A 27,070-nucleotide genomic window follows, 5' to 3' on the forward strand; every position below is an offset into this window, starting at 1 on the left:
TGTATGCCCTGGTCTTGCTGATAACCTCCCTGTGCAGGTCTGTGGGAGCAGAGGGTTGTCAGAGTGTTTGTGGGATATCTGGATTCCGTGGGCAGGCAGGTGTGCCAGCTCCACTGCTGGCATTTACAGTGAGGCGCTGCTGCTGCCTTGGATTGATGGAGCAGGACCTGCTCTCCTCAGGTGCTGCAGCCATTCAGCAGCCAGCACGAGTTGAGGAATAAAGCAACACTTAAAGACTCTGGAGATGCTTCCCCTGGGCACTGTTACCCCAGAAGCCTTAAGCCTTTTGTCCCCCTGGATCAGCAGTGGGAGTGGGCTGTGATTCAGACTGCAGAGGAAGTGGATTGATGCTGAAGTGCCTTAATGAGCTGGAAGAACCCTCTGCCCCCATCTGCTCCGTGCCTAATGCATCCCCTGGCAGGTGAGGGGCTGCTCTTCCCTCTCACAGCCTTTTAGAGCCATCAAAACACTCCTGGGGAGCCCCAAGTGTCTGTGGGCCCTGCCAGAGCCTCCAAGAGCCTCTGTGGACACATCAGCTTTACTGGGAGAAAGCCATACTGGTCCTGATGTGGAGTGGGTGGCACAGGGAGCTCTTCCTGCCAGCAGTGGCCACTTGGGCTTTGTCACAGCCCTGTCCCTCCTTCCCTGCTCCTCTGCAAGTAATGAGATTTCTAAATGAGTCCCTGAGGGATCAGTTTCACTGTCCCACCACCCTCCCTAACCCCAGTGACAGCCTTACAGTACTGAGGGTGGAACTTGGGTTTTCATCTTGAGTTAACAGCAAGATGCCCAAGCTGTGACAGGGAAAAGTCCTGCTGACACTTGTGGTGTTTGGCTGCTCTTGGTTCACGTTGGGGCTGCGAGCCCTGCGTTTGGCAGAAATGCTTTTGTTATTCCTTTGTGTTACAATTTTAAGACCAAATCTGTTTTGTTCTCGGTGTTTGGCCACCATGGGGGACGGTGGCCAGGAACTGGTTGGTTTGTCCCACACAGGGAGCACACGGCCATGTCTGTCTGTCCTGCTCTCCCTGGGTGTTCTGTTCCTGTCCCCAGGCTGCTGGTGCTCTGTACTGAGCAAAACACATGGCCAGGGCTGTTTTTGAAGCCGTTTGTCCTGACTGCTGGGAGCTCTGCTGGCTCCTGCAGGTTCTCAGGGGCGTTGAGCACCATCTCCTCTCCCCTTTGCTTTGGGGGTGCAGGATCTCGTCCCTGGGTGCTGTGAGGGGACAGGTGTGCCCTCTGCCCCTGCAGAGGTGATTCTGGGATGAGATTATTGTGGCTGGAACCACCTCAGCTGCTGCCTGGAGCTGTCCCAGCAGCTGGGCTGCCCAGTCCTGTGTCCCCTCCTCATCCTCCTGCTCAGCTGAGCCCCTCTGGCCCTGTGTGCTGTCTGCTGCTGCTGCAGGGGAAATCTTGGCCTATGGAACACCCCAGGCCAGGGCTCCAGGACGGTGTCCCCTCCCTGTCCCCCCTTCCTCGTGTCACCCATGTCCCCCCGCTCCCCGGCGTTGTGCCCGGTCCCGTTGGGCTCGGTGTTTTTGTCCCAGTCTCCGTCTCGGCGCTTGTTTGTATCGGGTATTTGGAGAATCAAATAAAGCTGCTCTGCCCCACTCGTGCGAGGCCGTCCTGCCTGGGGAGCGAGGGAGGAGCTCCGGGGCTGCCGCTGCCGGTTCCTCTCCCGGTACGGGCGGTGGCTCCGCAGTGCCCGGTGGGAGCGGTGCCGGTGGCTCCCCATTGCCTGTCGGGGCGGTGTCGGTGGCTCCAGGGTGTCTGTCGGGGCGGTTCCAGTGGCTCCCCGGTCTCTGTCGGGCCGGTGCCGGCGGGGCGGTGCCGGTGCCGGTGGCTCCCCGGTGCCGGTGTCGGTGGTTCCCGGTGCCGGCGGGGCGGTGCCGGTGTCGGTGGTTCCCGGTGCCGGTGGCTCCCCGGTGCCGGTGTCGGTGGTTCCCGGTGCCGGCGGGGCGGTGCCGGTGTCGGTGGTTCCCGGTGCCGGTGGCTCCCCGGTGCCGGTGTCGGTGGTTCCCGGTGCCGGCGGGGCGGTGCCGGTGTCGGTGGTTCCCGGTGCCGGTGGCTCCCCGGTGCCGGCGGTTCCCGGTGCCGGCGGTTCCCGGTGCCGGCGGGGCGGTGTCCCGGGGCCGGCCCCGCCGAGGCCGCATGCCCGGTGCCGCCGGCCCCATTGGCCCCCGCAGTCACATGCCGGCCGGGCGGCGGCGGGGCTGCCGCTCCTCCCTCCCTCCCTCCATCCTCCCTCCCTCCCTCCCTCGCTGCTCCCCCGGCCGGGCTGGCGCTGGGAGCGGCCGCGATCGCACCATGAGCACCCTCAAGGTCTACAGCACCTCGGTGACCGGCTCCCGGGAGGTGAGCGCCGGGCGGGGCTGCGGGCCGGGCCCGGGGCTGCGCGGCTCTGTCCGTGCGGCAGCCGAGCCGCCGCCCCATCCTCGCTGTCCCCTCTCCCCTGTACCGTCCCCACCTGGCCCCGGAGCCACCGCTCCGTGCTGGCTGTCCCCCCGTGCGGCCGGGGGCACCGCGCTGAGCCCGGCTGGCACACTGGGTGTGTGCCCACCCAGCCACCCTTGGCGCTCCTCTCCATCTCCCGTAACCTGCCTCTCCCACCCGGCTTCCAGATCAAATCCCAACAGAGCGAGGTAACCCGAATCCTGGACGGCAAGAACATCAAGTACGAGCTGGTGGATATCTCGCAGGACAACGCTCTCCGGGAGGAGATGAGGGCCAAGGCAGGCAACCCCAAAGCCATCCCACCCCAGATCGTCAACGGGGACCAGTACTGCGGGGTGAGGCTGTGCTCCACGCCGGGGCTGGGTGCTGGGTGCTCTCCTGTCCTTGGATGTGCTGCACGTGTTCAGGATGCCCTGTAAATCATTTCTAGCGAGGTGCAGGGACCAGGCACGGCTGTTTGCCTTGGGAAAAAGGGGGCCCAGGCAGGGGGTTTGGGTGGCAGTGGGGCTGTGCCCGCCTTGTCCCGTCATCCTTGGCACAAACGGCTGGTGCCAGGGCTGTGAAGCAGATGTGCCATGGCCTCAGGGCCCCTCCTGCCTCGGGAGTGAGCGTGTGGCGTTTCCCTGCAGGATTACGAGCTCTTCGTGGAAGCTGTGGAGCAAAACACTCTGCAGGAGTTCCTGAAGTTGGCCTGAGCCGCGCTTCCCCTCCCAGCCTGGACTCTACCTGCATTCCTGAGCGCCCTCATCTCCGACCACCCTCACCCGCAGGCTGTCAGCGCTGTCCTGGCACCACCACCTGTATCCCAGCCCAGGGAAAAACCCACGACCAAAACTCCTCATTGCAGCTGCCTCCGACTCCCTCCTGCCTGACCCCGGCCTCATCCCAGAGGGATCCAAAGAAAGCGACGCTCGCTGCTTGGCCTGTGAGCAGAGCTGGGCCTGGCTCACGGCAGCTTCCAGTGCCTCTGTAAACAGCAAAGCCTCTGGGGCTGTGTGAGGTGATCCTGGCCTTCAGCCCCCTCCTCTGCCTCGCCAGGGGAGGGCTTAGGGCTGCACGGTACTTCCCACTTCTCCCAGTTGCTGTTAAAGTTGTAAATTCTGCTGCCTCATTTCCTTTTTTTTTTTTTTTTTGTCTTTTTCCCCCCCCCTCTTCATCTCAACTGCAGAGATTATGGCAACTAAGTAAGGGTTTTTTTGTTGGTTGGTTTTTTTTTTTTGGTCTTAATTTAATGCAAAAATACTGCACAGAATTTGGGTGTGAGTGCCCACCACGGTGGGGCTGGGGCTGAAGGCTGCCTGGGGAATGGGTGGGGCTGGCAGTGGGATCTGTGCTGCTCTGGCCACCCTCCACCCTGAGCAGGCTCCCCGGTGAGCATTAATGGCTCAGGGCTGCCCCAGAACAGCTGATGCTCCAGCTGTCCCATCTTTCCTCTTTGTGTTGGCTTGTTTGCAATCCTGGACCAAGTGCATTTTGTTTTCCTGCCAAAAAGCAAGTTTATAACCAGTGTTGTCTTCCGAGATGCTATTAAATGTTACTGTACCTTTCACAGCGCCGCTCTTGCCTTTCCTTTAAATTGGGTTTTATTTTGGCTACAGGTTAAACATCACCCTACCTAAGGATCGTGAGTCATTTCCAGCTGAGTGGGTTGTACCTGCTGCTGCAGCCTGACACAAAGATCTTAACACCTTAGCTTGCTGCTGCTAATCAGAGGCTCCCAGGACGTGTGTGAATGTCCTACGGCGCAGCAGGGACAGGTACCAGAGCATTCCTCCCCTCTGCCCGGGGCAGGGACAGCCTCAGCCGGATGTGGCAGTGAAAAACAAACCTTTGGCACAAGGATTGCCTAGAGCAGGGCACAGAGGGGCAGGGGAAACAGCTGCTCCTGAATCTGCTGCAGGTGGGAAAGGAGGAAACTGAGGGAGAGCTGGGTGGGTTGAGTCAGTGCTCACGGGGAGCTGGGGAAGCTGCTGGTTTGCTTCCTGTGTTTGAGTCGCGCAGCTCTGCTCAGAGGGCTCTGGGAAGAGCTCTGGGCTTCCAACCGTGCCTTTGAAAGCTGAAGGAAGTGGAAATTGCAGTGGAATAAAGGGTTTTATTGGGAGCCTTTACTGAGGGCTGGGTCTGTGTGAAGAGGGAACCTGCCAGATGGCCCTGCCCCGCGTGAGTGGGAGTGCTGTCAGCTGGGAGTCAAGTGAGAGCTTGTCACAGCTGGAATGGGAAGAATGTGCTGGGGAAAGGGAAAGGGAAAAGCGCAGCCCCAGCCCACGGGCCAGGGAGGAAGATGCTTTGTTCAGGGCTGGGCAGAGGGGGGTTCTGCTGCTCTCGGTGACACGGTGTCCTGTTGCAGCACCAGGAGGAGGAGGAGGAGGAGGGCGGGTGCCTGCAGGCAGGCTGGAGCCTGGGCCCCGCTGCAGCTGGGGGCTGTCCAAGGGAAGGAGCTGTGCACGTACAGGAAGCCCAGCAGCAGCAGGAGCTCCCAGCTGAGCCTGGCCCAGCCCCAGCCAGCCAATAACTCAAGGCCTTCAGGTTTAGCTCCAGCACAGACCGTGGGACTGAGCCTGTCTGTCCTCTGCTGTCAGTGCAGGTGAGATCTGCAGGGAGCAGCAGCTGTGTGCAGAAACTGCCCTGGCTGTGTGTCCATCCTGCTGCTCCAGTCCCGGAGCACTGCGCGGTGCTGGGGTGAGGCTGGCAGGCTCCTGGGCAGGGCTCAGCCTCTGTAACCTGCACAGAGATGAGGAGCAGGCCCGAGCCCAGGTGAGCTGCTGGAAATGTCCCTGTGCTGGGACCCCGCTGTCCAGGGGCCCAGCAGCCGCCGTGGGGCAGCAGGGCTGGCCTGGCCCCTCTGCCAAAGGGAGCGGCCAAACGGCTGCTCCAACCCAGCTCCTCTCCATGTCCAGCACAGTGAAACTGAATCTGGAAAGAAAAGCTCTCCCTGTTTCCCAGGCAGGGCAGGCCGGGTAAGGTGAGAGGCAGCTCCCTCCCGGTGCAGAGCAGCTCCTAGGCTGGCTGCAGCCCCCTGCCCTGCTGCTGGCAGGGCTCTCTCCTGCGGAGCAGCAGCGAGGCCCTGGGGACCAGCCCACACTCCTGCAGGCTCCTGGAGCTGTCCGTGTACACCCTCTGGGGAAAGGTGCTGATGATCTCATAGTCCGAGTTTCCACCCCTAGGAAAGAACAGCACAATCTCCTCCTACTCATGGGATTCCCCAAGGTTCTGACTGATCCAGCTGTGGTTATGCAAGAGCAGGAAAAAGGGTTTGCAGCCCAAAGTGCGGCCATGGAGCAGCCTGGCCAGCACACAGCTGCACTGGGGAGGAAGAGGCTCCTGCATCCCACCAGCACTGAGCTCAGCCTGGGCTCGCACTAGGCCAGGCAGCAGGAGTGGGGACAGCAGAGGGGCCCCTCAGCCACCTGGAGCTGTCCCCAGCAGGCTGAGGGAGCCCTTGTGCAGCGTTAGGTGTTTTGGGACACAGCTGGCTGAGCCAGGCCAAGGCTGCAGCTCAGCTTCCAGCACCTTGGGAAGGGTGGCACCAGCTGGGTGAGTGCTGGAAGGAGGCAAAGGCAGCACTGGGGCCGGATCTGATGGCAATTTGGAGAGGACAGAAGTTTTCCTCTGTTGCTGTGTGGCAAAGGGGGGTATGAAACGCTCTGAGCTTCTCAGGACCCGCTGCCTGGAGAGTGCTGGGTGGGCACAGGGCTGTGACCCAGCTCAGGCTGATGTTTGAAGCTCCAGGACCTCAGGAACCCTTTCCTGGGGTCCTGCAGAGTCAGGCAGGGAGGGGAGGGAGGGCTGGGCTACCTGAGGTGGGCGAGCAGCTGGCGCAGGTCCCCGATGGTGTCTGTGAGCAGCATCCTCAGCTCGTACGTCTGCTCCCCGCTCTCGGACCTGACGCGCAGCCTGCAGAGCTCGGGGGCTCCAGCCTCCTCTGCTGCCTTCACCCTGGGTCAGAGAGCCCTGTCAGCCCAGGAGAGAGCTCCTCTCAGCAGGAACAGCCTCCATGGCCCAGCAGGGGACAGGAGTTTGGTGTTTGGGAATGTCCTTGAGGTGAATGAGGCCGCGTCTGACCAGGGGCACCCAGACCAACCCAGTGCCCAAACTGCTGCTGAGCTTCCCCAGCCTGAAGGTGCCTTCAAGAGGGTTATGGGCCTTTTTTAGCTTTTTCATTTCAAACCAGGGCTGTCTGGTAAGTACTTTGCCCTACTTCTTTGATTAAAAATAATCTGCTTGGGGTTTTTTTTCATTAGTTATTTGGGTCTTGGCTTGCCAGAAGACTGAGTGGAAAAGTGCTGTTAGTGAGACCTCCCACCATCAATTTTCTGGAGGAGTTCTCCATTTAATATGACTGCAGAGAGCTCCTTCAATAGTTACAAACTCCTAGGCCTTGGCTTGCTGTCGTGAAAACTTTCACATAAATAAGTGACATTTTGAACAACAGAAGCTTTTTGTTAGAGATGTAAAATATGGCATGTTTGCCATGAAAAAATCAGTGGTTTTCCCAAAAGACCGAACTCGGCCTTTTGTCTCACTATTTCTGAGGGCTAAAAGGGGAAAGTCCATTCCTCAACTGAACTCCCTGAATTAAACCTGCAGTGATAAAATAGGAGGAAGAGGAGATCCTGAAGGGTGGGGGGCTGTACCTGTAGCTCTCCAGGGCAGCCAGCCCAGGTGTTTCCAGCAGGATTTCCTCGCTGCTCTGCTGCCCATCAGAGCCCTGCAACCAGAGCAGGTGAGTGTGAGCCCTGCAGGGAGAGCAGCCAGAGCTGGCACAGCCACCAGGCAAGGGCCCAGTGCCACGTGTGCCCTGGTGCAGCCTCTCTGGGAGCTTCCACAGAGCTGAGAGAGGCCAGGGAGGGGCTGTGGGTGCTGTGCAGGGAGCTGAGTCCAGAGCATCACCCCTGCTCTCCTCCTGGGCTGTCTGGAGCCCACTGGTACCTGTGGAGCTGCTCCTTGGGCGCTGCCCATGCTCCCTCTGTGCTCCAGGGGCTGGCAAACCTCGCTGGGATCCTGCTCCAAGGAGGCTTTGGGACCTGGAGAGTAGAGGGGAGACGCGTCCGTGCGTGATCTTTGTGACAAAGGCTTTGCCTCCAGAAGAGGCAGATTTGGTCAAAGGAGAGAGCAGCAGCCGACAGGGAGAGCTCTCAGCACCCCAGTGAGGCCCAGAGCAGCTCCTGGGTTCCTCCCTTAAGCTGTCCCACTTTGTGCCCCACTGAACGTTTGACTGTCAGCATCACCAGTGCGAGCTGTGCACAGCTGGGGTGCTCAGCAGGCAGGCAGCTCTGCTGTGGAAAACTGGAGCCATCCCCATTTTTACAGACTTGGGCATTTTTCACCTTGGGAGGGTGAATTTGTAGGTGTCCACTCCTTTCTGCTTGGACAATTCTTTATTTTGCTGCTCGGATAAAGGGGATATTTAGCTTTAGCCGTGAGCACAGTTGTATGAAGCAGGCAGCTGTTTCTCATGAGGGATACCTGTGCTGGGTTATTTAGTGATGCACCCACAGCCCCACTGATTTCTGACTTCCCAGCCCTGTCAGATACTGCTTACACAGACTGCAAGTGTCTAGAAGCCAAATGAGGAATCTGTGGCCTTTGATGTCCCATATTTTGCTGTGAAAGTCTGAAGAGAAACTGTCCCATGTTGGGTGCAGTTACGGTAAATTCGCCCTGACGATATCTTCATTTTTGGAATGACTTTTTGAAAGGAGTGGTGTTTGCAAGCAGCTCTCCCCAGGCCTGCAGGGTTACCTCAGCATCCTTTCATGTGGTCAAGCTGGAAGGAAGCTTGGCCTTTCAGAAAAGCACAGGGCAGATATGGTTTTGGCAACCTGCTGAATTTCTATTATTTTATTACTTGCCACATCTCATTCTTCAGCAGGATTAATGCTGAGAGGATCCTGTGTGTGCTGCTGGCTCCCAGCTCCTGACCCAGAATTGCTGAGACCCTCACATTCCCCTGCTACCACCTGGTAAGGTTGAAGAATCCTCCTCCTCAAGACTGAGCAGCATTTTCGAGGCAGGTTTAAGATTTTACCTGGGATCTTGGAGGTTCCCTGCACTCTGCTGGATTCTGAAGTACCCACCACGTGGCCAAGGCCAGGAAAGCTCCCTGCGAGGTCTGGCTTCTGGAACACCACGTCCCTCCTGTCAGTGACCTGTAAGCAAATCTGAGTGTTGCACAAGCTCCTCTTGCCGCATCTGAGCCCAACAAACCAGAGCCATGCCAGGCAGCAGCTGTAAACCCCAAACCAAGGCTGCCCAGGGGACCCCAGCCCCCAGAGCTCTGCACAATCCCCCTTCCATGGGCCTTCCATGGGCCTTTCTCAGCCCCAGAGCTCCCAGCTGGCCTGACCTTGTCCTGCTCAGGCAGCTGTGCCCTGGATTCTCCTGGCACAGGGGGAGTCCAGCCTCTGGCTGTGCCTGCTGACATTGCAGGTGCACTCCCAGACCTACATTGGAGTCCTCTGAGGCTCTCTGCCTGCAAATGTGGCTTTGGCTCTTTGCCATTTCTGAGAAATCAAAAACTGGGGCCCAAGAGAACCTCAGGTGGCCAAATCCACTTAAACTGTGGCAAAACAAACTCCCACAACATCCCCTTTAAAAAGTTCTTGTTCAATCTCACGTAACGAACTTTTCCAGGGGACCTTTTGAGAACTTTTTTCCCCCCTCCTTTTTGTGACACAGCTCCTAATTTCCTGCATGTGCTGTTTGTCTCACAGAGCCTGCTGTGCTCTCAGAAGCCTCGTTCCAAGGCAGCTTCACTGAGGCACAGGAACCCTTGAACCCTGATGCTGAGACGTTTCCTGTAACGGCTGCTGCAGGTGCCCTGGGTGCCCGCCCTGGCCCCAGCCACACCTGCACGGCCCCACACGCCCCAGCCTCCCTTCTGTGGGCCCAGGCAGCTGGGGGTGGCACTTGCCTGCAAGGGGACCCCGTCAGGGTAGCGCGGCTGCAGCTCGGAGGGGAAATAACCATCCATGATGTCCTGCAGGCATTGCTGAAACAACAGGAGAGCTCCTGCTCACGCCTCAGCCTCGCTGGGCTGATCTTTCTGCGGGGCAGCTCCTGGTTGTGGTGCTGTGGCCTCGCAGAAAGGTCTGCATCACAGACATGGATTGTCCATCTCTAGAAATTACTGCACAGGACAGGAGAGGCTTTACAGGCACTGTGGGGATGCAGCTGGGCTCCTCTGTGTAGCCACGATATTTTCTGAAAAATCCTCGGACCCCTGCCAACTGTGACAGTGTTCACTGGGGCTGAGGATGAGGGAAGAGAGGAGGATCTGACTCCATGTTTTAGAAGGCTGATTTATTATTTTATGATATATTAAAACTATACTAAAAGAATAGTAGAAAGGATTTCATCAGAAGGCTGGCTAAGGATAGCAAAAGAAAGAATGATAACAAAGGGCTCTGTCTTGGACTCTGTCCAAGCCAGCTGGGCTGTGATTGGCCATTAATTAGAAACAACCACATGAGCCCAATCCCAGATGCACCTGTTGCATTCCACAGCAGCAGATAACCATTGGGTACATTTTGTTCCTGAGGCCTCTCAGCTTCTCAGGAGGAACAATCCCAAGGAAAGGGTTTTCCATAACAGATGTCTGTGACAGCCAACACCAGCACCCCTCTGCGGGACTGGGATGAGCCCAGCAGCCCCATGCCCTGTCCTGGGGCTCAGTGGGGGCTGCAGGGCGGCTCTGGCTCCTCTCAGCTGCCCGTACCTGCGTGGCCGGGTGCTGGTAGGGCCGGAAGGCTCCGTGCTGTCCCACGGTGATCCCGTCCCGGTACAGGGTCACGGGCAGGGGCTCTGCCCGCCGCAGCCGAGCCCCCCGCGCCGTCTGCTCCACCTGGGAGCTGCCCTCTCCCACCAGCGAGTTCAGATCCTTGATGTGCTCCAGGATTAAATCAAAATCCACCTGCTGCTCGCCAAGAACGGCCTCACCTGTGGCAGAGGGATCGGAGTTAGGGGTGGTGGCAGGGCGTTCATTTATCTGTAACAATCTGAGGTGTGCTGGAGCCCTGACACTGCTGGGCTGCCCGTGCTCTGCCCTTCACGCCCATGCAGGATCTGCTGCAGCCTTTGCTGTGGCACAGCCCTGCCAGGCCCCGGGCTGTGTGCTGAACCACAGGGGCAAGGCAGGGATGCAGAGCTGCGGCTGCAGCTCCAGTGCAGCTCCTGAGCAGCTCCTGCAGCCCAGGCTGGGCTCCCCGACCCTCCCAGCAGTGCTGTGCTGTGCCTGTGCAGGATGAGGAGCTGCCCCAGCTGGATTAAGCAGATTGGATCAGGGGATCAGGTGCTGAGCAGGTGCCTGCAGCAGGGCAGGGCCTCTGCCAGGATGTTTGTGTGGCGCTTTGAGGGCTGTGATGGGCCACAGGGAAGAAGTCAGAAGAGGAAATGAGAGGAAAGGGCTTAGCTGAGTTGAAGTCCTTGTTTGTTCTGCTTTTGTTATGAGTTGCTAAAGGATGATTTGAAACAGGTCAGGGAGCTGAAACCAAAACTGTTTCTGGCTGATCTCCCTCTTCCCTCCTGCATCTAAGGGAAGCTCTGGTCTAATATTTCCATGGTGGTTAGGAAGCAGCACTGGCTCTACAGTACAAATAATTATCTTTTTTTTTCCTCTGTCACCACTCCCTAAGGAGGCACTGCCAAAGCTGCTTGGGCCCCAGAGAGCAGAGCCAGGTCCCAATTAAACCCTCACATGTGGCAGGGAGGAAAGGCAAACAATACTCCCTGATGGAGCAGGCTCTGTGAGTAAATTACCACAGCTCCTGTGTGCACAAAGCACCTGATTCTGTTCTCCACCCACTCCATGTCAACGTCATCAGAGCAGCGGAGCCTCAAATGTGCAGGGTTTGTGAATTCTGCAGGAAGCAGCTGCTCTGAGGTCTCCTCCTGCAGGGCTGAGCCATCAGGTTCTCTCCTCTCCTCCCCCAGAAGGGTGTACAAAACACAGGAATACAAAATTAAAACCTTCTGCTGAGCTCCTTGTCTGTGTCCCTGAGAGGGACTGATGGGAAGATCCCGGATCCCAGATCCTGAGGGTTTGGTGCTTATCTCGGGTCCCTCCTGGGAGCTGGGCAGGCAGCTCCAGCCGGGAGTGCTGTGCTTTACCCGGCCTGCAGAGGCTCCCTGCGGGCGGCTCCTCTCCATCCCGGGCCGAGCCCGGCTCCTCCAGCTGCTCCCGCGTCTCCCCAACCCAGATCAGGCCGTAATCACTCAGGAACCGCTGCAGGAGGAGAGTCAGAGCCTCAGAACCGGCAAAGGGAGCCCGAGAGGGGTCAGCCGTGGCCGGGAGGGAGCGGGAACGGGATTGTCCTGGGGCTCCTGGCCCTGGCAGACAGACAGACAGACAGATGGAGCAGCTCCAGCAGCACAGGGAAAGGGAGCAGGAAGGATTTGCAGTGCCAGAGGACAAGGCTGCAGGAGCTGGGCATCCCAGAGCCCTGGAAATCAGGATGAAGCTCACAGGAGGCACAGGTGTGTGTGTGTCTAAATCCTCCTCCTGCTCCTCCTTTTCAGAGTGGAGGGGCTGTGAGGACCAAAGGGCAGCTTGGCAAAGGCCAAGGTGGGAGGGCAGTGACCCCAAAGCAAAGCAGAGCTGGCTCAGGGCAGGCAGAGCAGCCTCACCTCCATCTCCCAGACCTGGCTCTGCAGCTGGAGGCACCTCAGCTCCAGCTCCTCTGTGCTGGATGGGCCAGGAGCACCTGCAAGAGAGAAGCTGCTGCTCCTGTGAGGATCCCAGGCAAGAGCTGTGGCTCCCCTGTGCTCAGTGAGCTCCCACCCGTGGCACACAGGGGCTGAGGGGGACAAAATTCACCCTGCAGGGTTTGACGATGCTGCTGACAGACTGAAAATGCAGTTTATTGTATCCAAGAGGTTCCAGCAGTCCAGGGTGGTGAGTGACAGAGCTGTGCCCACAGCTGTCAGCTCCAGCTGCAGGCAGGCCTGGAGACCCTGAGTTTGGTTACAATGCATTATAGACTTTTCTTTTGGTTACAATGCATTAGAGACTTTTCTTTTGGTTACAATGCATTCTATGCTTTTCTTTTGGTTACATTGCATTCTATACTTTTCTTTTGGTTACAATGCATTAGAGACTTTTCTTTTGGTTACAAATGCATTCTATACTTTTCTTTTGGTTACAATACATTATATACTTTTCTTTGCTGAGCATCTTAATACAGTAGAACCAATCTATACCTTAACTACTATCTATAGCCTCTCATAACTCCTGTAATTACCATGTTACTGTTATATCATGTTACTGTTCTCCAAACACTAAAAGTTAGTGCATTACAGTTCAAGGTAGAAGTTGGTTTTCAGTTTTCTTGCAGTGGAAAATTCTGAGACCTTTTTTCTCCTTGCCCCATTTGCTGCCTTGTTTGCCTGTGCTCTCTTTCTGCTTGGTGAAAACATCTTCTTGTTTGGGGTGGGTTTATCCTCTGCTCTAAGCCATAAAACCCCCTCATGATAACTCACACACCCTTTGCCTCCTTGGTTATCCAGTGAGACTGGCTCAGCAATTCTTTTCATCTATATCAAAACTTGCTTCCATCTCTATTCCTTCATCAGACTCTACATTTAAAAATCTTTCTGCCCAGCACAGATATCTGTGAGACTTTCCTGTCAAACCTTCATCCTTCCCAGCAGTGGGAGCTGCTGTGAGAGGTGCTGTTGGCAGCCCAGAGTGGGCATTGCTTGGCTGCCCCAGGGAGCCCAGGAGGAGCAGGAGGGTCCTGGAGCCCTGGCTGGCAGGCAGAGCACACGGCTGTGGTTTCACAGCCACGTTTGTGTTCAGAGCTCAGGAAATGGAGAGCTCAGCACAGCCCTGCCCACGGGGGCCCTGCAGGAAACGTGTGTGGGCTCCAGCTGGGGCTGGGAAGCTGCTGGGCCCAGGCAAAACCCCTGCAGTGACTCACTGAAGCTGGCTTCAATTTAGAGCCAGGCTGGCCTGGGATCCTCTGGGGGCTCCAAGTGGGTTTTTGGTTTCTCCCAGCAGCTGTGAGGAGCTGCTCTCCTCCTGTTTGAACCCTTTGCTGCTCTTCATCCTGGGCTGCCTGTGGTTGGCTTCACAGCCATGGAGACCCAGAAACGGGTCAGGAAATGATGTTTTACACAAGAGGAACAGCCACAAAGTGCAGCTCTGCCCTGGGACATGGCCCCTCTGTGTAGCTGTGCCCTCTCACCAGGGAGGCTGCTGGCTTTAGGAGCCAAGGACAGGATCCAGGATCCAGCTGTCCCCAGGCCTGCCCTGCAGCTCTCCCAAAGGTAGAACAGATTTTACCTTCCTCTTCCTGAAGATTCTTTATCTTCTGCTTGAGCTCAGCGATCCTCCTGTCCTTCAGGGGCAGAACAATGGCCTGGGTCAGTCCTGGGCCCCAGCATCTGCTGGCACAGCTGGCACAGCCAGCCAGGGCTGGGCAGCTCCTCTCACCCCACCCAGCCCAGGCCAAAGGGCAGAACCACCCTACAAACACCTTAATGAGGCTCAGATGAGGGCTGGGATAAATAGAGAGCCCCAGGAGGGGGTGACCCAGCTCCCATCCTCCCTCTGGGTGCTCCTGCTCAGAGCTGCAGGGAGGGGCTGATCTAGAAAATAAACCACTGCAGCCACTTCTTAAAAAAACCTCAAACCAAACAAAAAAAGGTATTTATTCTAAGGTTTCAAAGGGTATTTACTCTAAGATTTTAGAGGGTCTTTGTGCTAAGATTTTAAAGGGGATTTATTTTAGATTTTAAAGGGTATTTATTCTAGTCAGAGAGGGCTGCTCCAGGATGGCTCTGCTGTGGGAGCAGCTGCTGTTTCAGAAAACAAAAGGGGAGATGCACCACAACAGGAGGGCAAAAATAAATTCTGAAGCCAAAGAGCTGCTGATCTTAGTGCCAGGGTGCTGAGAGTCACTGCTGCCAGGAGTCCCAGCAGGGACTGTCCCCTCTGCCACCCCAGGGCCTGATCCCACTGCTCTCTTGCTTTGTAAAGGGCTTGTTTGGGTAACTAATAGCAGGCCACAGATTAACTGAGCCCACACAAGCTCTGGGAGGTGGAATTCCTGTAGCAGGGGACAGAGCAGGCTCAGCAAGAGGCTGACTTTTACCTTCAGCTGGATTTCTTGTGCCTGTTTCTCTACTTTTTGTTCCAACAGGGAGATTTTTTCTGCCAGAGAGGACACGAGCTCCACGTCAGCGTGAGCTGCACCTGAAAGCACAAACACCTGTGAGCAGGGCTGCTGGTCTGACACAGCAGGGAGGACTTTTTGGGTAGAAATCCCTTGGCTCCTGGGTGTGTGTGTGAGAGGGGAGCCACAGGAGCGGGTCTGGCCTGGGGTGCCACCAAAAACTGACGGCCCAGAACGCCCAGAGCCCTCAGGGCTTCACCCTCCGTGTTCTTTTGCAGGGTTGTCCCCCGGAGCAGGAGCAGAGGGTGCCTTGAAAGGATTCCCTGGCCCAGAGACTGCCCGGCCTGACCTAGGACACTCACCCCCCGCCGCCATCTTGTTTACGGCCGGTTGCCACGGCGACGCGAGGCCCGCTGCGATTGGCCCGGCGCTGGTCACGTGGTGGGAGAGGCAGCACCTGTGAACTACAATTCCCAGCATGCACCGCGCGCGTTCTCCCGGGATACCGGGACCGGACCGGGACAGGTCCCGTTTTTGTCCTCAGCTCCTCTCCGCACACACCCACCAGCCTGGCCTGAGGCCCCTCACGCCGCGCAGCTCCTCCCAATGCCCTCGCCTGCTTCCTCAGTCTCTGTTTTCTCACCTAGGGTTTTGCTGATACCCTGAGCTCCTCCAGCGCCTGTCCCCATCCCGGGAGCCTTTCCTGGCTGTCCCCACCCCACTGCTTCCTCTACTGCTCTCCAGCAGCTCGGTCTCACCTGCTGGAGGTGAGCGAGACAGGCCAATGATCCCCCCGGCTTCCCCTCCTTTGATGGGGTGTGCAGAGAACCACAGAGGGGTTTGTGCTCCAGGGACCCCAAAGCTCATCCCCTGCCATGGGCAGGGACACCTTCCGCTGTCCCAGGCTGCTCCAACGCAGCCTTGGACGCTTCCAGGGATGTTGGCTGTGCTCACGAGGCTGTAATTTCTACTTGGCCAAAACCAGAACTAAATTTGGTGAAGCTTTTCTGCAGAAAATCCCCCAGCTCTGGGCGGAAGCCGGGGGAGCTCACCATGGTGAACACATCACCACGATGTGCTCCAGCAGCACGAGCCCAGACAGCAGGTGCGTGCTCTCAGCACGCCCCAGTGCCTTTATTCACTTCAAACCATCTTAAAATAACCGGATCCTTTTTGTTTCCTCTGCTCCCATCCCTTTTTCTGGGCTCCCTCCAGGGTGAGGGAGCGCGGGGAGCTGCGGTGGGCAGACGGAGCTGGGGGTTGAGGGAAGCATTTCCTTTATTTGGGGTGTGGCTCTGAAATCCCGAGGGATGCCTTGGCTCCAGCTCCACCTGCAGGGAGGAGGTTTGTTCCTGCCAACCCTCCGGTGATCCAGGGAAGGTTTCAGTCACTCCTTGGTGGGCGTGAGCGCAGAGAGACCCGGGCAGGAGCAGAGCCTGAGGGGTTTCAGCCTTTCCTTGAACTTTTTCTTTGGGCAATCGCCGTTGCTTCTTTTTACATACTTTTACAAAAACCCCACTGTAGTTCTTTTTATCTGTTTCTCCACTGCTTCCAGCCACGTGCTCACCCCTTTACATCCTTTTATCTTATTTTGCCACTTAGTCTTTAGGCTCTATTCAGTGGCTCCAGAAGAACTGAATATCAATATATCAATATATCTATAACATGCCTCTAATATCTATCTATAACTGAAAATTTCTATAAATCTATATCTATAATCTATAGATATATATTATAGATATATAATAGATATATCTAAGATATATATTATAGATAGATAGATATATAGATATAGATATCTATATATCTATAATATATATATCTATCTATAACTGAAAATTTCTATATTCTGCCCTTATCCTGGCACACCAGGAGCTGCTGCAGGGGACTCGGAGGAGCAGCCCCGCAGGTCCCTCACCACGTCTGGCACCTCTTTCCCGCCCGCTCAGGCAGCGCACGGGACCTTCCCCTTTTGGGGAAGGGAGGCGCGATTGGTGCGCGGTGCCCCCGCCGCCTTAAAGGCTCGGGGCGGGCGGGGAAGCGGCACGGGAGGCGCCGATCCCGCGGAGCCCCGGCCATGCAGCGCGCCCGCCTGCTCGCCCTGCTCGCCCTGCTCGCCCTGTGCCTGGTAAGGAGGGGCTGCCTCTGCTTTCTGCTCAAAACCTCCGCGTCCGGCTTTTCTCTTCGGCTTTAAGCGCTGCCATCTCAGCGAGAGCTTCGTGCTGTGCTCTGCAAGGTCCAAACGCTTCCACGTGGGGATTTTTTTAATGCCTTTCTTCACCTTGAGGGTACCACTGAGCTCTGTAAGCCCAGCAGAGCTCTCCAGCCCATCTCCATCCTTCTAGCCAGCAGGGCTCTCCAGCCCATCTCCCATCCTTTCTAAGCCCAGCAAGCTCTCCAGCCCATCTTCCATCCTTTCTAAGCCCAGCAGATCTCTCCAGCCCATCTCCAGCCTGGCAGGGCTCTCCAGCCCATCTTCCATCCTTTCTAAGCCCAGCAGGGCTCTCCAGCCCATCTTCCATCCTTTCTAAGCCCAGCAAGCTCTCCAGCCCATCTTCCATCCTTTCTAAGCCCAGCAGATCTCTCCAGCCCATCTCCCAGCCTCTGTAACCCCAGCAGGGCTCTCCAGCCCATCTCCCAGCCTGGCAGAGCTCTCCAGCCCATCTCCCAGCCCCTCCTGCAGCGGGGATGCTGAGCTGGAGGGGGACTCAGGCCTGTGCTTTCCTCTCATCTCTCCCCACTGGGTTATTTCTCTTCCTGCTGGGGGCTCCATGGGCTGAGAGCCATGCTGAGGGACACTGGGGCTCTCCTGGGTGTTAGGGATGAACCCACCAGCACTTTGGGGAGCACCCTGCACTTTGGGGCAGCTTTTGGGATGGTTTTTTCCCCCTACAACGAGTTGGGGCCAAATCTACCTGTGCTTATTTCACTCGTGAAGTTCCCCAGAGCTGGGCCCTGCTGCTGCCTCCACAGGCTGCATTTACACGCTGGGATTCGCCCTCTGTAAAGCAGGCAAAGAGAGCAAGAGGGTGGCAGAGAGAGCAGAGTTTTGGGCTCTGTCCCTGCTCCTTCCCCATCTCCAGAGGGACCCTGAGGACGGGTGTGCTTCACCCTGGGAAATGGCATTGCTGTTCCAGCAGCCAGGGCAGTGTTAGAGAGGCAGAGAGGTTGGGCTCACCCCCTGGCTGTGCTGCATTCCCACACCGGCTGCACCCCCTGATTGCACCTCGGGGGTCCCCCCTGCCCCTCGCTCCCAGCACGGGAATTCCCCACAGCCCGGCCCTTCTCCTTCTGCAGGGCCGTGCCCCGACGCCTCCTCACCACTTCCTCGCAGGGCAGGGGCCGCTCCCCGCCCTCCACTTCCCCCTGGTTTCTGAAAGCCCCTGGTTAGCGGCGGGGCAGCCGTTCCAGGGAGAGCTCACCTCACTTCCCTCCCTGCCCTGGCCCAGCCCGGAGCTGGAACCTGCACCGGGGCACACACGGGCGGCTGTTTGTCCTGCCGGGGCTGGGGCAGCGTGGCCGCGGGCGTGCCCCGGTCCTTTTGCCCCAGGACCATCCTGGGAGGGCTCTCGGGGCTTTCACCGCCCTGCCGCTCTTGGAGGGGTGTCTGAAGCTGTTTTCTTTCCCAGTCCCTCTGCCAGGCGAAGGAGGGGGACACGGCGAAGGATGACAAGGGGAAGGAGGAGGTGTCTCCGCCGAAGGACGCTGCCCCGATCAACGCCACGGCCAGCGGCAGCGTGAGCCCGCCCGGCGCCAGCCCCCCGCTCCTGTCCGCGGCGCTGGGGGGGCTGGCGGCGCTGCTCCTGCACCTGCGCTGAGCCCCAGGGGCCCTGCAGCCCCCCGAGACCCTCCCCAGGACGGCACCGCCCCCGTTCCTGCCGCTCGGAGCGACCCCCGGCCCCGCGGAGCGGAGCAATAAATGCGCTGGTGCCGACCCGCAGGGCTCGTCTCCGCCTCCTCCCGGTTCGGTACCGGGGCTGGTGGGGGTGTGTGGGGGCGCAGAACCGGCCCCGTCACGGGGCTTCAACCCTCGGGGCTGGGGGGCCGGGTGGGGCCAGGGCCGGGACCCCCGAGCGAGCATCTCCCGAGCGAGTGGTCCCCAGCTGTCCACCGAGCATCCCCCGAGCCGTCCCCGCCGGTCCCCCCAGCGGTCCCCGAGCCGTCCCCGCCTGTCCCCCGAGCATCCCCCGAGCCGTCCCCGCCTGTCCCCCGAGCATCCCCCGAGCCGTACCCGCCTGTCCCCCCAGCGGTCCCCGAGCCGTCCCCGCCGGTCCCCCGAGCATCCCCCGAGCATCCCCCGAGCCGTCCCCGCCTGTCCCCCGGGCAGGCCCCAAGCAAGCACCCCCCGGGCGGTCCCCGAGCACGGCTTGGCCGGCGCCTCCCTCCTCAAAGTCCTTGCCCACGGAGCTGCCAGTGCCCATGGGCACTAGAGGGCACTGGGATCCCATCCTGGCACCAGCATCGGGCTGGGGGAGCTGCCAGGCTGTGCGCACGACAAGGACAAGGACGCCAACCAGCCAGGCAGGGCTGTATCTTACACACGTACATAAATACAGTTCGGGGGAAGGAACGCCTGTGGGGAGGGGCCCTGCTGCTCTCCAGAGGGTGCCACGCTGGCTGTGTCCACGGGATCCTTCATGGGCCGTGTTCAGGCCTCCATGGAGGGAGGGTGGTGGTCATCCCCCACAGCAGCAGCTGGGACGGAGGTGCTTGGGCTGCAGCGTGGATGGGTCTGAGGCCTCCTGCCCCAGTGTGGGGATGCTGGCAGGGTGTCCCCATCCTGCCCCACGGCACCTCTGTCCCTCACAGCACCTGGATGTCCCAGATCTGCGTGGCTCGCTCCTCAGCCATGTCCCACACGATGGCGTGGTCCCGGTCGTAGCTGCGGCCGCCTGCAGGGAGAGGGGGAGGTTTGGGGAGGGCAATCCCCGCTCCTGATGGAAACACCCCCTTCTGGGGCGTCCCTGGGAAAGCAGGGGTGTCCGGGGCTGGGGCCTCACCCTTGACGTCAAGGATCATGTCCTCGAACATCTGGCTGTGGATCCTGCCCCGGGAGTCCACGCTCCAGGTCTGCCGCGGCAGCCGCGTCTCGGACCAGAGCACGGCCTTGGCTCCTTTCCCCGCCGGCCCGATCACCTGCAGGCTCATGGTGGGGGCCACCTGCAGGGGACACGGGCAGGGATGGCCCTCTAGGGCAGCTGCCTCTGGGCTGCAACGTGGGTAAGCAGGGGGACCCCCTCGGCGAGAGGTGCGGGTGGTGAGGGTGGCAAAAACTCTGCGGGGAAGGCAGAGGTGGCTTCATATCCCCAGGGGAGACTCGGGGAGGAGAATCACCGGATCGTTGGGATCAGAGGCTGGGAGAAGCTCTTATAAACCCCGGAAGATGGCGGTGGGGTGGGGAGTGCCCAGAGGAGCCCTGCCAGGGGCTGCAGGTCCCCTGGGTGGTGCTGGCTCTCACAGCCGAGCCCTGACCTGGTTTTTGATCAGCCCATCCTCGTAGTACCACACGGAGCTGCTCTGCTCGCTCAGGCTGGAGACCACAACCCTGCCCGCCTTCATGTCCTCCACATCGTCGGGGACCGAGAGGAAGAGCTGCAGCTCCCTGCTCCTGATGTGGAAATAGACCCTCCTCTGCAAGAGAGGGGCCTGGCCTTGCACCCCAGACCCTCCTCTGCAAGAGAGGAACCTGCCCTTGCACCCCAGACCCTCCTCTGCAAGAGAGGGGCCTGCCTTTGCACCCCAGACCCGCCTGCCTGCAGCTCCTCACCCGGCTGGGGCTCTGGGAGGGAGGATCCTGCATTCAGGGGGGTTCTCCCCATTGCTCTCCCTCCCAGGATGTCCCCAGGTGTCCCCAGGGCGATGGCTGTGCCCGTGACCTGTCCTTGGCAGCTGGCACGGGCACGGCTCACCACGCTGGGATGCTGTGTGTGTTTTATGAGGCACTTGCCCATGGGGAGCATTTCACCACAAAGGCAGCCACTCCCAGGGTGGGGGACAGGAATCTGAGCTGGTGGCACCTTTCCTGTGTCAGAGCTGCCAGGATCTCCAGCTGCCCCAGCCCAGGGCTGGCAGTTCTGTCTCCATGTGAGCCCCGTGCCCCAGGGTTTTGGGTTCACCCCAGTGGGTGACACGGCCCTGTCCCCTCCCTTGTCCCCTCCCAAAGGTGCCCCCCACCTGGCGGATGGGGTAGAGGGACCCCACGTGCTGGAGCCCGCTGTAGGTCAGCCAGTTGGTGATCTCAGTGCAGTCCAGCAGCCACTGCCGCCCTCGGAAATCACCGTGCTCACACAGCACCCAGCTGTGGGGACAGGGGGCACAGGATGGGTCACCCCGGGTGGGCAGGGGACACCCAGGGGGGGCACAGGATGGGTCACCCCGGGTGGGCAGGGGACACCCAGGGGGACAGGGGGCACAGGATGGGTCACCCCAGGCGGGCAGGGGACACCCAGGGGGGCACAGGATGGGTCACCCCAGGCGGGCAGGGGACACCCAGGGGTGCCAGGGTCACTCACATCCCTCCTTTGACCCGCACGGACAGCACGTGGTTGTTGAAACCCTCAGCCTGCAGACTCCGCACCTCGGAGTTGAGCTCGATCTCCTTCCCCTCGAAGCACTCCAGGCCGTGCAGGAAGATGGAGGGCTCCGAGAAAAACTGTGGGATTGGGGGGCAAAGGGGGGAGTGAGGGCTCCTGGGGGGCAGAGCCAGAACTGGGGGTGCCATGAGAGGGGAAAAACATCCTGAGGAAAAAGGGGAAAGGAAAGGAAAGGAAAGGAAAGGAAAGGAAAGGAAAGGAAAGGAAAGGAAAGGAAAGGAAAGGAACTGACCAGTGGAACTCTCCTCAAGGAGCAGATGGCGGTGGAGCAGAGGCAGCCCATGGCACTGAGCGTGGGGTACTCGCCCTCAGACAGCACGTGCTGCTCCCCTGTGAAGTCCTGCCCATCGAACAGGATCCAGCTGGTGGGGAGGAGCGTTCCAAGCTGACAGAGCTGTCGTGGAGGGCACCCATCCCTCCCCCAGCACCCTGACACCCCACCTGCCCCCACGGACTCTGCAGGAGCGCGGGGTGAAGGCTTCGGGCAGGGCCTCCTGGTCCTCCTCAAAGGCAATGTGATCCCCCAAGAAGTCAGGCTCTGAGAAAAGCAGGATCTGGGCAGGGGAGCACAGGGCTCGGTGAGGGGGCAAAGCATCACCAGCACCCCCCAAGGGGCTGCAGCCCCCTCCCCATCCAGCAGCCCTGACCTTGGAGACGAAGTGCAGGTTGTGCTCCCTGACCTGGAAGGAAGCAGAGCGGGGCTGGTGGGGCTCTGGCCGTGACACCACCAGCCCGGGGGGTGCCGTGGGGGGTCGCTGTCCCCTCACCTGCAGGATGGGCTGGGCAGAGGCGATGTGGCAGTCGGTGGCGCCCCAGTCCTCGCAGCTGCGGTACACGCCCTTCTCCAGGATGTACTGCTCGCCCGAGTAGTTGGGGCCCTCGTAGGCCACCCAGCTGTGGGGGGCAGGTGAGTGCTGGCCCATTCCCGCCCCGAGCGCCCCCCGAGCCCCCTGGCACACTCACACTCCGCTCAGCACGTGGATGGACTGCGTGACGCTGCCGTAGCCGGCCAGCCCCGTGTCGGGCAGAGCCTCGCTCAGCTCCACGCTCGCGCCCTCCTCGAAGTCCATGGCCTCAAACAGGACCAGGGCTGGGTCAGAGAAGTCCTGTGGGGAGAAGGAGCCCCCCCAAGCCCCTGGTCTGTCAGGGGAAGGGGCTGTGGGCTGGGCACACGCACAGGCGAGGGTGGGAGCAGCTGCCAAACTTTGCTTGGATGATTTCGGGGGATCTCAGGCCTTGCCCAGCTGCCTGATGCAGGCAGGGACGGCTCCCTTTGGGGGTGAGGATGGGATGGGGGTGCCTAGATCTCTCAAATCCCTTCCCCAGCCGTTCCCATTGCTGCCCTCACCGTCCGGATCAGCCGCAGGGACACCAGCTCCTGGCTGTAGCCGCCCCACTGCCTCCAGTCCTGGTACTCCCCTTCCTCCAGCAGGTACTGGTGGCCACGGAACCCTTCCTTCTCGTAGCCAACCCAGCTGTGGCACAGGCAGACACGGGCACTGAGGACTCCAGAGGGTTTCCACGTGCTGGGGCACGGGGGCATCATCCACAGCCTCCCCCCCAGGTGCCCCAGAGCCATCCCACAGCCCTTCCCGGCTGGGATGCCAGCCCTGCCCTCCCCGTGGCACTCACCAGCCCCCCAGCACACGCAGGGAGCCCACGGTGGGCAGAGCTGGCTCGGGCAGGCGCCTCAGGTCGTAGATGTCCCTGCTGATGGTGAAGCTGCGGCCCTGGAAAGCTGCAGCCTCATAGATCAGCACCTGGGGACAGGTGAGAAAGGTGAGGAAGGGACAAGGTGGGGTGAGGAGGGTCCCAGGGCCATCCCAGCCCAGGGTTCCTGGCTCACCTGTGGCTCACCAGGCCTCTCCACGACGGGACAGCCCTGGAAGGAGAAGGAGCCCCAGTGAGGCTGTGGTGGCAGGAGGAGACCTCGCAGGGACATCTGCTGCCACCCTACAAAGTCTGAGCTGGGTTTTGGGTCATTTTCATTCAAGAAGCTCTTTTGAAGCTTTCCCTCACCCCTAACCCTCAGGAGCACTTTCCAAAGCCACGCTTGGCCCGTTCCCACACCGTGATCTCACTGATGGCAGCCAGGAGCTGCCAGGACTCGCTCACACCTGGACACAGCCCTGGCACCCCTGGCAGCACCCCCAGAGCCAGCACTCACCAGCCTGATGGGATGCATGGAGCAGATGGATGGCTCCTTTGCTCCCCAAGCCTTCAAATTGGGGTACCCGCCCGGCTCCAGAACGTAGGGATCATCGTCAAAGAAAGGCTTGGAGTAAAGCAGCCACCTGGGGAATGGGGAAAGGCGTCACACCCTGTTCCTGCCGGTACCCGAGCCCACCCGCAGCCCCCAGCCCCCGGGTCCCCTCACAGGCCCGAGTGGACGATGATGGAGGCGGCCGCCAGCGCCTGGCCCCGCTCGCGGGTGTCCTCGGCCGAGCCGCTGAAGCGGAGCCGGGCGCCCTCTCCGTTCTCCTGGGCGAACAGGCTGATCTGGGGCGTGCGGTAATCCTGCGGGGACAGCGGCGGCGTTGGGGCCCCGCTCTGTGCCCGCAGGCAGAGCTGGGGGCTCGGGGCTCCCGGCACTCACCCGCACCACCCTCTTGAAGGAGCCGATGCGGAAGGGGCGGCTGCTGCGGGGCTGCGGGCCGTGCCCGCTGTGCCCGCTGTGCCCGCTGTCCCCGCTGTCGCCGCTGTCGCCGCTGTCCCCGTACGCCGTCCAGGGGTTGTCGATCTCCACGTCGCCCTCGGCCAGGACGCATTTGCGCCCTCGGAACCGCGGCTTCTCGTACATCACCCACCTGCGAGCGGCGTGGGGGCGACACGGGGGAGATCCCGCGTTACCGGAGCCCCGCGGGGCCCCCGGGGCAGGCTGTGGGTGGGCACGGGCTGCACCGCCGCGCCGGTAATTAGCAGCGGCAGGTAATTAGCAGCGGCAGGTAATTAGCAGCGGCAGCACGGGCGCTCCCGGAGCCCGGGCTGCCCTCCCTGGTGTCCTCTCCGCCTGTCCCTACCCGCCTCGGATGACTCGGATGGAGATGGTGTGGGACAGCTCCCAGGACGTGGCGTCGGGGATGTCGTCCCAGATCTCCCGTTTGTGCCCCGCGAAGCCGGCGTCGGAGTAGAGGATGATCTGGGAAGGGCGACACGGCCCGGGAGTGCTGCCACCCCGGCCCGGCCGGCCAGCCCTGCCCGGCCACACCGCCCTCCCTGTACCTTGCCGGGTCTTGTGTTGATCTTCTCCAAGCCCTCCTTATCGTCCTGCTGGGAAGAGCCCGGGGGACGGGCGGGTGAGGAGCGCGGGGCCACCTCGGCTGAGGCAGCCATATCCCTGCAGCCTCGCGTCTGGCGCCTGCCAGGCCCTCCTATCGCCCCGGGCAGCCACACCTCGAGCATTCCTGCCCTGCTGGGGAGCAGCCTCCCGTCTGCCCCCGACCCTCCTGGCACCTGCCCGGGACCCTCCCAGCAGCTGTGCTGGCACCCTCCCATCCCTTGACCTCCCATCACCATCCCTTGACCTCCCATCACCATCCCTTGACCTCCCATCACCATCCCAGTATCCTCCCATGACCATCCCAGTATCCTCCCATCACCATCCCAGTGCCCTCCCATCACCATCCCAGTGTCCTCCCATCACCATCCCCTGACCTCCCATCACCATCCCAGTGCCCTCCCATCACCATCCCAGTATCCTCCCATGACCCATCCCAGTGCCCTCCCATCACCATCCCAGTGCCCTCCCATCACCATCCCAGTATTTCCCATCACACATCCCAGTATCTCCCATCACCATCCCAGTGCCTGGACTTTCACCCCATGGCCTCTCTGACCAGAGAGGAAGCACCAGCCACATTTTGGGAGCAGGGAAGGATGCTGCAGGGAAGGAGAGCACTCCCCAGTGCTGGATTCACTGGGATTCACTCACCAGGACAGGCTCGAGGCTCAGGGTCACGGTGCTCTCTGGCTCCTCGGGGACAGGAGGGACAGAGCCCGAGCTCAGGGCTTCCAGCACGGCCACCTCGGGGCCGGGATGGCCAGCAGGGCCCAGCCCGTTGTGGTCCCTGGGGCAGGGTGGGTCCGAGCCCCCGCTGCCGTGGGGCAGCTGGAGCAGGGCGGCGCCGGGGCACACGAAGCGGCCGTAGAGCACGCTCTTGTCCAGGCGGGAGTAGGGCTTGCCCTCCTCGGCCCCGGCTGCCCGCTGCTCCAAGAAGTGCGAGAGCAGCGCCATGCCCTTGAGGACGTTCCCTCGGAAGGGCACGCTCCTCTCGGCCGCCGCTTTGGCGTTTCCATCCTCTCCCAGCGCCCCCAGGAGCGAGGCCCTCTCCACCCACCCCTCGCCCTCCGCGCCGTCCCCGGGCACCCCCCGGCGGCTCCCGGCGGCCGCCCGCTCCTCGGGGCTCAGGTAGGGGTTCTCGATCTCCTCCTCTTCCTCGGGGGGCTCCTGGGGCCGCCCCGGGGCCGGGCCCCGCTCCAGCAGCTCCCGCAGGGCCTGGGGCAGGGACAGGGGGGCGCGGGGGGCCACGCGGTGCTCGTGGATGGGCGGCAGGGCGGCGCAGCGCCCCAGCGCCGACGGCCGCGGCTGCCGCGGGGCTTTGGGCGCCTTCCGCATCTCCGAGGGCTCCATGTTCCGCAGCGTGTCCACGAAGATCTCCATGTCCACCAGCAGCTCGGGGTCCTCCTCGCTCGCGTCCGGGGGGCTCTCAGCCGCGGGCTCGGGGGCTGGGGGCTCGCTGGGGGGCTCTGGGACGCTCTCGGGCTCTTGGGCTGCGCCCTGGGGCTCTCCCGTCGTCTCCTCCCCCTCCAGCTCAATCTCAGCCTTTGCTGATGCCGCTGTTTCGGATGAAGGCTCTGGACCCTCGCTCACCTCTGAGGGTGGGGTCTCGGGGGTGCTGCCAGCCCCCGGGGGGCTCTCTGTCCTCGCTGGCGTGGCGGGCATGGTGCCATCCGCATCTGCCACGCTTCCCTCACCCGTGCCAGCCGGAGCAGCCCGGCCAGCCGAGGGACGCTGCGGGGAGCTGCTCACGCTGCTTTGCGGGTCCCCGGCCCCCGGAGCCGCCTCCACCGGCGCGGGCTCGGCTTCTGCTGAGTCCTTCTCCTCGGGGGATGCCTCCTCTGGGGGCCCGGCGGCCTCTGCGCTGCCCGGCGAGCTCTCCCTGCCCGCTGCGGCCGCCGCAGAGCCGCTGCCCTCCCGCCCGGGGCTGTCCCGCTGTGCCGAGGCCGCGGTGGCCCCGGCAGTGCCGTGCGTCCCGTTCGGAGCCCCCCGTCCCTCCGCGTCCCTGCCCGTCCGCAGCACGGTGACCTGCCGGGCCCTGGGCAGGGCAGGGGCGCTGCCGGCCTTGGCGGCACCCGGGGCACCGGGCCCGTCCCCGGGAGCCGCCGCGGGACGCTCGGCGGGGCGGGTGGGCAGCAGGGTGCCGTGCACGTAGCTCTCCCGGTGCACCGGCACCTCCGCGGAGGGGGAGCCGTCCCCGCCGGGCCCCCCCTTGCCCCGCTCGTCCTGGCGCCGGGGCCGCTGCGCCGGGGCGTAGACCTGCGAGAAGATGGGGCCGTGCGCCGTGAAGTCCTTGAGGAGGCCGGCGGGGGACGCGTGCTCCCGGTGGGTCGGGGCGGCGGGGCCGGAGCCCGAGCCCGTCTTCTCCACGATCTCCCTCTCCCAGGCCTGCAGCAGGAGGGACACGCGGGACGGGCTCCCGTCCCGGCCCCGCGCGCTCCCGGGGCTCTGCAGGCGCCGCGACACCAGCGAGACCTTCTGGAAGCGGGAGCGGCCCTCGGGGGCAGCCGCGGCCCCCGGCTTCATGCTGAGCTCCGCGCTGGAGACGCAGGCTCTGCTCTTGCTGTGCCGGAACGGCGGATCCATGGCAGGGAATGGTTCCAGTTCCGTGGCTCTCCCCGCGCTGCCGGGCT

General features: G+C 61.3%; 3 protein-coding genes across 3 annotated transcripts; 1 reads left to right on the forward strand and 2 right to left on the reverse strand.

The window, feature by feature from the left end:
• Positions 1–2,221: 2,221 nt before the first annotated feature.
• On the forward strand, positions 2,222–4,003 carry SH3BGRL3 (SH3 domain binding glutamate rich protein like 3). The gene is made up of 3 exons (XM_036397102.2): positions 2,222–2,355; positions 2,622–2,789; positions 3,084–4,003. Exons 1-3 carry the CDS (start codon positions 2,308–2,310, stop codon positions 3,147–3,149), a joined length of 282 nt encoding a protein of 93 aa, XP_036252995.1. The 5' UTR covers positions 2,222–2,307; the 3' UTR covers positions 3,150–4,003.
• A 523-nt stretch (positions 4,004–4,526) lies between these two features.
• UBXN11 (UBX domain protein 11) lies at positions 4,527–14,954 on the reverse strand. Its single transcript, XM_036397109.1, has 12 exons — positions 14,930–14,954; positions 14,547–14,647; positions 13,736–13,790; positions 12,079–12,155; positions 11,422–11,677; positions 10,172–10,392; positions 9,368–9,445; positions 8,483–8,603; positions 7,384–7,478; positions 7,089–7,162; positions 6,250–6,390; positions 4,527–5,614 (listed from the first exon to the last, which is right to left on the reverse strand). Exons 1-12 carry the CDS (start codon positions 14,940–14,942, stop codon positions 5,452–5,454), a joined length of 1,395 nt encoding a protein of 464 aa, XP_036253002.1. The 5' UTR covers positions 14,943–14,954; the 3' UTR covers positions 4,527–5,451.
• A 4,416-nt stretch (positions 14,955–19,370) lies between these two features.
• On the reverse strand, positions 19,371–27,023 carry CRYBG2 (crystallin beta-gamma domain containing 2). Its single transcript, XM_054517209.1, has 19 exons — positions 25,092–27,023; positions 24,383–24,427; positions 24,181–24,299; positions 23,757–23,967; positions 23,538–23,677; positions 23,328–23,454; positions 23,007–23,042; positions 22,793–22,920; positions 22,509–22,635; positions 22,124–22,266; positions 21,928–22,054; positions 21,808–21,840; positions 21,602–21,714; positions 21,393–21,522; positions 21,080–21,219; positions 20,742–20,865; positions 20,040–20,198; positions 19,568–19,727; positions 19,371–19,459 (listed from the first exon to the last, which is right to left on the reverse strand). The coding sequence occupies exons 1-19, from the start codon at positions 27,021–27,023 to the stop codon at positions 19,371–19,373; spliced, it is 4,083 nt and encodes a 1,360-aa protein (XP_054373184.1).
• Positions 27,024–27,070: the final 47 nt, after the last annotated feature.

Source organism: Molothrus ater, chromosome 24 (genome assembly GCF_012460135.2).
Source record: "Molothrus ater isolate BHLD 08-10-18 breed brown headed cowbird chromosome 24, BPBGC_Mater_1.1, whole genome shotgun sequence".
Taxonomy (NCBI): domain Eukaryota; kingdom Metazoa; phylum Chordata; class Aves; order Passeriformes; family Icteridae; genus Molothrus; species Molothrus ater.